The 8,127-nt window shown below is 45.2% G+C and overlaps 1 protein-coding gene across 1 annotated transcript; it reads right to left on the bottom strand.

Moving 5' to 3' along the window:
* Positions 1 to 68: 68 nt before the first annotated feature.
* On the bottom strand, positions 69 to 6,951 carry MAT2A (methionine adenosyltransferase 2A). Its single transcript, XM_006737810.3, has 9 exons — positions 6,726 to 6,951; positions 4,513 to 4,590; positions 4,289 to 4,411; positions 3,665 to 3,777; positions 3,434 to 3,577; positions 3,053 to 3,271; positions 2,652 to 2,834; positions 2,368 to 2,501; positions 69 to 1,701 (listed from the first exon to the last, which is right to left on the bottom strand). The coding sequence occupies exons 1-9, from the start codon at positions 6,814 to 6,816 to the stop codon at positions 1,599 to 1,601; spliced, it is 1,188 nt and encodes a 395-aa protein (XP_006737873.1). The 5' UTR covers positions 6,817 to 6,951; the 3' UTR covers positions 69 to 1,598.
* Between the last annotated feature and the right edge of the window lie 1,176 nt (positions 6,952 to 8,127).

Raw genomic sequence — 8,127 nt, 5'->3', positions numbered from 1 at the left:
TAAGGGATGAAGAATATGTTCTCAGATCATATTCATACCAAAACACTTTTAAAGAATAATGGAGACACTTAAGGTAGAACCTAGCATTTTATTTAGATCTTCATTAAACTGTTGGAATTGAGAACCAGACATACGTAATAAACCTCCAAAAATAGATCCTGAAAGGCACTTTCTGCTTAGGGCAAGCAGTCATGGAATAAGCATGTAAACAAGCTGGCTTCTCTGTACCACACCAGCCAAGTCAGCTTTCTCCATGGCCAGCCGCACCAGCTCTGCCCTCCCTTCTGTTAACACCAGCCAGACCCCCTGTAGGTCTAACCCAAGGTTTTTCTGTAGGACACCTTGGCCTACCTGGGAATGCTGGAAACATGTTGTTAAAGGAATCATGGTGTTGAGGAAAAAAAAAAAAAAAAAAATCTTTTAAAAGCTGCCATCTGAGGTGATGGCTTCTCTGTACTTACGCCATACCCCAGAATACAATAAATAAGCAATTAGAAAATGTTCAAGTATGAAGGGATTTCCTCCTCCCCGCCAAAAGCACTGCTCTCTGAAGGAAGCTGGTTTCTCTGTAGCTACACCAGCTGTTCAGAAAGCTCATTGGACCTGGTTTTGAAAATAAAACAAAGTTAAAACCCTGGGAGGAATTATTGTGCAGTGTGGAGTACTCAGTCTTTCTTATAAAGAAAAAAAAAAAGTTATCTGGTACCAAAGTGTGCAACCTACAGACCCTCAGGTACTGCCCTGTGACTTCTCTGTATGACATCACAAGGGTGCCAAGTGCCTGTTTTTCTAGAGCTAGGAGTTGGTGGTTTGGCTAGTGCTGAAACCATGCATAGGATTGGTTTACTAAATAAAAACCTTATTACGTACGTCCTCCAAAAGACAGCTGAAAAGTGGAGAGATTTTGATTTGGTGCTATTTAAGAGATGGCAATTAAGAGCATAAGCACCAGGGAGATGGTTTAATGGTAACTGCCTTTTTTTTTTTTTTTTGTCAGGCTAGAGCTCCAACTGGAACTTGCGTTACATGCAAGAATGATTGGATAGGGAACACTCCCTGACAAAGAGCTACATAATTAGAAATGGATTAAGTTATAGGGAAGATAAGGGAAGGCTTCACATTCATAATAGAGCTCAAGACATTACAAATTCATGCTGACAGGGCTATGGCATTGCCAGACAGAGGCTATAATGGAACTACAAGTACTTTACGTGCACATTACAGGACATTTTCAGCATTTGGTGGGAAAGTCAATGCAATTAGGATTTTAGAAGGTTGGGTGATAGGGCACAAAGGTTCAATTTCAAAAAGCATTATTTACTACAGTGTTGTTGGTTTGTTTCTAGGCAGTTACATGGATCACCTATGCTCACTAAATTCATTATAATGGTGAACAAAACACCTAGGGACAGAATAGCAAGCCCAACTTACAGTCCCCCACACAAGCTAAAATTCATGTCATTGAACTAGGAGTGACTGCAACTGATCAGGAGCTGAAAGAGGACAGGAAAATTTAGGAAGAAGGGCCCTTTCCCTCAGAGCTTGAAGGCTTCTCTGTAGCCTACGCCAACAAGTCTGGGGAAAAAAGGCTAACACTTTCAATATTTAAGCTTTTTGGGCACTTCCCATGGGAAGCTGTCCCTACCAAAGTGGCCATAGGCTGCAGTCCTCTGATAAATTGGCTTCTTCAGATCCAGATCCCTGGAATATACAAGTCCGTAACTTAATATGTAGCATTCAATTAAAATAAAGCAAAACAATCAGCAAGACTCATTTTCAAGAGTTCTGGCAAATGAGTTCAGTTCTCTGGGGTTTGCTAGGAAAAAAGTTTGTGGCAGAAGTGTTTGTTACTTCCCTGGTGTCCAAACTCCTCGCACAGTCCTTATTAGTAACTACAGTTCTTGTTTTTCCATCCTTGGCTCAACAAATATGAAAACCTGTCATTATTCTGAGAAATTCCAAGTGTCAAAAGCTCATCTGAGATCATGGCATACTTACCAAGGTCCCATGCCCACACCCTGTTTATTTTCTTTATAGCAGCCTTGAATATCCCACTTATCTGTACTAATTTCTTTTAAGTAAAATAAACATCCTTAGATAACGAGCACAAATCCCCGTATCAAATGTGGAAGACTTTCTAGGGTGGTTAGTCTAAGCCATGGAGCACTGTAATTTTAGACTGTTCTTAACATAAGCCTTTACTAAAGGCAATTTAAAGATAACATCAACAGTTCTAGGAATTAAAACATTTCCCCACTTAAAGAGTCTTCAAGACCTTCACCTTCTCTGATTTGAATGTATCTCAAATATATGTATATACATACACCCACACCATTTTTGACTAGCAATAGGCTTTACCATCTTTACCTGACAATGACCCCAGGGCGGAGGTCAAAATTCTTCTTCACAATCTCTAATAGCTCTCTCTCACTCTTCTGAGAGGTGCCATAATGGAAAATGGAGATAGACAATGGATGAGAAACTCCAATAGCATAAGAGACCTAAAAGGATTCAAATGTCATAAGAGTCAGTGATTAAAAGACCCACACGCTTATGTAACACACTGGTATTTAAAAAAGACAAATACTACGCTAAATGCCCTCCCACTTGCATGCCTTCTAATCACTCCAGTTACACAAAAGAGTATATACCTGAACAAGAACCCTTCTGCACAGACCTCCTTTAACAAGGGATTTTGCCACCCAACGAGCAGCATAAGCAGCTGAACGGTCCACCTTGGTATAATCTTTTCCTGAAAAGGCACCTCCTCCATGAGCTCCCCAACCGCCGTAAGTGTCCACAATGATTTTCCGGCCAGTCAAACCAGCATCACCCTGAAATTACAGGATTTTAGTCACTTTATGCCTAGTGCTTTCCAATAAATGGTTCTAGGTCAGGTTTGTTAAACGCCTATTCTGTACCACTCAGCAGATATCCTCAGAAGATTCATATGCAGACTTATAAAAATGGGGGGGGGGAGTTATAGTAGCCAAATTTGCAAGTAACCACTACAGAAAATTCAAAAAAGTCAAATTGTATCATAAGGCCTTACCTGAGGCCCACCAATAACAAATCTGCCACTTGGCTGTAGATGATAGATTGTATCCTCATCAAGGTATTTTGCAGGTACAACTGCTTTGATGACTTTCTCCTTTAGAGCATCCCTCATCTCATCAAGACAAACCTCTTCATCATGCTGAACAGATATAACAATTGTGTGGACTCTGATGGGAAGCACAGCACCTCGATCCTGCATGTACTGCACAGTCACCTTGAAGGCAAAGCAGATGATCAGAACATCAGTTTACTAGACAGAATAGAGCCAAGACAAAGCTAAATTACAATACGGAAGGATAGTCTTTTTTCAGTTAGCTTTAAACAACTTTACTGATGTTCTGTGCAGTATGTGTAATCTAGCTTTATAATCACTTACTTGAGTTTTAGAATCTGGGCGTAACCAAGGCAAAGTGCCATTGCGGCGTAATTCAGCCAGTTTTGCATTGAGCTTGTGCGCTAAGACAATAGTTAAAGGCATACATTCCTCAGTTTCATCAGTGGCATAACCAAACATCAAACCCTAAGAAAGGAAAAAGTCAATGCGATCAATCTAAGCTTCGGAATTTAAATGTTAGAAGAGATGCAGATAGAGTCTACACCAAGGTACCTGGTCCCCTGCACCAATGTCTTCCTCGTTCCGGTCAAGATGAACACCTTGAGCAATATCTGGTGACTGTTGCTCCAAGGCTACCAGCACATTACAAGTCTTGTAGTCAAACCCTACAAACAAAACAATGCCTTAAGAAAAAAAAGGGCCAAAGCAATACCAGTGCCTTCTATTTACAGTAAGTATCTGGGATTTTAAATACAGCTAAAGAAACCAAATACAGGTATCCCTGTCCCCTCCCACCTTTCAAAAGTTAGTGTTTCACCACTTCACTTTTAGGAAAGACCTACACCAGTACTTTTCATTAACTGAAAAAAACCTGCAGAGGATTTACGCTTTTACAAAAAAAACTATGTACTAATGTAGGTCTACTGTAAAAATGAAGCCATGCTTTGCGTCATCTTGGCTTATAAGTTTCATGGGAACGTCCCATTTTTGGATAGCGGGGGAAACTTGTACACCTAAAACTTAGAACTTTTAGAGAATTAAACAGGGCTAGAACAAAACAGATAGTAAATGTACAACTGGAGTTAATGGTTTAGCAGGAACACTCTGAGGACAGAGCTAGAGAGAGTTGAAAACATGGAAAAATGAGCTTAGAAAAGCCAACTCATTAAAACACACCTTTGGAAGAATCATCATATCCAATGTGTTTAATGGTTTCACGAACCACTTTCTGGTAGTCAACAGCAGCTCTGGACGTAATTTCCCCAGCAAGAAGGATCATTCCAGTTTTAGCAACAGTTTCTAATAAAAGATAAATTCACACTCAACTGTCACTCTTACAAAGTAATTTTCACGATGTTACCTTTTCTTCAGTTGATAAGCAAGCAGTGTTTAGAACCTACCACAAGCCACTTTGGCATCAGGGTCCTGCTGAAGGTGGGCATCAAGCACAGCATCGCTGATCTGGTCACAAATCTTATCTGTAGAAAAAAAGATTCCTGGCTCAATCTCTTTATCTTACTGTCAGTGAATGTATGTCATTCCTCCTTGTAAGTACTGCTGCACAGATCTTTGGGAGAGCTTTCTTTTAAAAACTGTGGTAAAACCTACAGAATATAAAATTTACCAATTTAACCATTTTCAAGCATAGAATTCAGTGGCATTTCAACTATGGAGATCTTAACTGCTGTTAATTAAAGTACTGCTTTACCAGAAACCATGTGCCTGAAGAATAAATGCTGGATATAATGTCACATATTACTTGAAAACTTGACACCAGTCTTAATATAGCTGCACCACAAGCTCACCAATTCAGATTAGCCAGCAGAACGCCCAGCACTTTTAATACATTTAAATTCATTGTGATTCATGCAATTTACACCTTGGAAGGATTTCATCCCATCTCTAAAGTATTTCAGACATTTTGAAAAATTAAGTTCCCAGGCAAAACAATTTCCACTGTTAAACAGAACAGCCACATAATTGGAATTAAGTTAAAGCAGAAAGTTTATCTTCAAACCCAAAAGGAAAGCTGGGAAGCATTTCGCTATACAGTATTATTTTTCAAGGGCAATTATACTTACATTTTATCCCCCAAATTTAAAGTCTTCATTATAAATCTAACCAACCAGAAAGGTGAACCGTCCCCCCCTTATCAATTTCTCCCTGATCCTAAGGAACACTAATCAGAGCAACAAAAAATGTCAGAGTTAAACAATAAAAGGACACTTTACGAACAGAAGGAATAAAAAATTTTGTCAGGTGTAGTCCAGGAACATGACCTGAACAGACTGGAAAATGTCCAAATGTATTCTGAATCCTTGTTACTTCCCCACTGTATTGCGATCTATTAAAAAGTGGGAGAACAGAAATACCACTTTCCTGAATTTTCTACAATCATCCGGAACAATTAAAGCAAGATGTGTACTGCAATCAAGTCAGAGGCTCAAGATTTAATTTACAAACTGCTATAAGCGCCTGTGACTTACATGATTAAATTAATAAAACGTGGATCAAATACATGTGAAGTTCTCAACACTTGAGGGAAGGTGGGTAACCCCCACCACAACACATGACCTTCCCTCAGTCAGGATCTTGACGTCTGTCCTCTCCTACTTCACTAGGTTGCTTGTGGGATTTCATCAGAGGCACAGGAGACTAGAGAGAAACGGATCCTTAAAACCATTAGACTAGACAACTATGTCACCGTGGTCATCCCAAGAAAAGGCAGAACCAGTACAGCAAAATAGTGATCTCCACTAGGTGAGGTTTTCAGGCTGAGATTGAAAGTTCCTTGAAACAGCTTCACTCGTTCACGTGTAAATTGATCTCCATAATGGCGGACTAGTGGACAAAGCCCAGAGAAGGAAATGTTCGGTAAAACCTTTCCTAACGGCAAAGCACCAAAGACTTTAAAGGGAAATCCAACGCAATGGCAGCTTACACTTAATTCATGTTTCCTTTTCAAACGTGGTCCAAATAAGGAAGGCCTCCCCCAACCTGCGCTATATTTAGTTGGAGGCTGTCACCTTGACGGCAAGGCCATATATTGCCGAAAGGCACGTCCGTCTTCTTCTGGGGGCCGTAATGGCCCAAGGCAAGGAATTAACGCCAACGGCAGACGTCCCGAGGCCCGGGCCCCCCACTCCGCACACCCGGGCGCGCCGGGAGCCCGACGGCTCCCCCTCGCCCAGATGCCACATGCGGCAAACACGTGGTTGCGGCTGCAATGCGGGGCGCGCGCTCCCGAGGACCGGCCGCGAGCACTCAGGGCCGGTCGCCCACTCGAGGGCTTTCAGACGGCGGGGCGGAGATGAGGAAATAGTGCCCTCCCCGAGTGGAGCACAGCTGCCCCGGCCCCCGCCCTTCTCGTTTTCTGGAATCTTCCGCATGCCGAGGCGCGCGGCCGGATGGGAGGAGAGGAGAGGAGAGGAAGGGGGAGGGGAACGGCGGCCACGCGCTCGGCACCGGCGGCGCCACGAGGAAAGCGCGCGGCCGCCGCTCTTCCCACCGCCCGCCGGGCGAGGGCACCCAGCGCGGGCACCGCGGCCGGCGACTCCCGGCCGGCCCTGCCCATGCCCCGCCCCTCACTTCGCTCCAGGGCCCGTCACCTCACCTGGGTGGCCTTCCCCCACAGACTCTGAGGTGAAGAGGAACGTGCCCTCCTCGATGAACGCCTCGTGAAAGCCGTTGAGCTGCCCGTTCATGTTGGTGTTCGTAGCGGTGAGTGTAAGTGGCGTTGAGGAAAAAGGGAGCGGCGAGGCGACGACTGCGAAATGCACAAGCAGAAGACTGCGTCCTACTCAGCTCGGGCGGGCGGCGCAGAGCGAACGAGGCGGCGGGCGATGCGGCCCAGTATTTATACACAGCGCCAGCGCGCGCCCGGCCCGGGCCCCGCCCCTCAGCGCCGCGCGCCAATGCGCCACTAGCGCGGGGGTAGGCCGAAGGGGCGGTGCGCCGAAGGGGAGGCTGGGCTGAACCATTTCGCGTGGCAGGGGGAGCGAGCGGAGGTAACGCGCGCCTCCTGCGAATATTTAGTTATCTCAAGCACTTCTAACAGGGCCAAGTGGAGATGCGAGTGCTTGGGGCCCTTGTACCCTTCCGTATTCGAAGTGGATGGAAAAGCGACGAGGACTTTGTGGGCCTGTTCCCCTTGCTGTGACATGGCACTTCCCTCTCGACCGTTGACCGAGCTGTCTGTCCGCGAGGTCGCGTCCCCCAGCGGCGACGGCGAGAATCGGCAGAGGTTTTGTCCTCAGGCTCTGCCCGAGGGTCTTTCCGACCGGCCCCGCCTTTAGATGCCCTGGGGACAGGGAGCCAGTGGCCCTCAGCCATGTGAAAGTGGCCATCTTGGCTGGTCAGCGCACGATTCTTTGCACTGCCTTATTCATCCCCACCCCGCGCGGGGCTGGCGGCTGGAAATCCTGAGGGTTGCTAGTAATTTCTTGGTTGATGCCTCGGTGGTGAAAATGGCCGAAAAGCAGAATAACGAGAGTTCTGTCGTCAACTGCTGTCTTCCACCCCAGCGCTAAAGTTTCTGAGAGAGGCCCTTTCCCTTTGTTGCTCCTGCAGTGAGGGCCGCACTCCAGCCCCTTCGGCTTCGGCCTTTTCTCCGTCCAAGAAAGGAGGCCCCTCACAAGGCTGACCTGGCACTTGCTGACTTTCCAATGTCTTGGAGGGGAAAATAATCACTGTGTAGAGTGTCCTTTCAATCCTCTGTTCAGGAGACTGTTGAATATTTTTCTTGGGGGAAAAGCCCTATTTTAGCCTTTGTATGTGATTAAGCAGATCTCTTGGTAAGATAAAATGGTCCATTTCATGAAGCGTTCACTTTAAAGATCCACCTGCGTTTGTCCCAGTTTTGCCCATGAAGGGAGAGAAGAAAAAAGAACAAAACAAAATGAGCCAACAAGGAGTAGGGAGACGGGAACGATTTCATGGAGTCCGCGTTTGGAAGGAGCCCACAAGTGGGAAGGAGGGCAGGTGTCCCTTCCTCTTCTCCAGGGCCTGAGAGGGCT

This window comes from Leptonychotes weddellii, chromosome 10 (genome assembly GCF_054177405.1).
Source record: "Leptonychotes weddellii isolate Sample4059 chromosome 10, ASM5417740v2, whole genome shotgun sequence".
Classification (NCBI taxonomy): Eukaryota; Metazoa; Chordata; class Mammalia; order Carnivora; family Phocidae; genus Leptonychotes; species Leptonychotes weddellii.
This window is presented reverse-complemented; position numbering and strand designations above follow the sequence as displayed.

Coding starts and splice junctions, on each gene's coding strand:
- MAT2A (XM_006737810.3), bottom strand. CDS start 6,816: ATGAACGGGCAGCTCAACGGCTTTCACGAGGCGTTCATCGAGGAGGGC. Junction 2,835..3,052: donor TTGTTATTGGTGGGCCTCAG/GTAAGGCCTTAT, acceptor CTGTAATTTCAG/GGTGATGCTGGTTTGACTGG. Junction 2,502..2,651: donor GCAGAAGGGTTCTTGTTCAG/GTATATACTCTT, acceptor GAATCCTTTTAG/GTCTCTTATGCTATTGGAGT.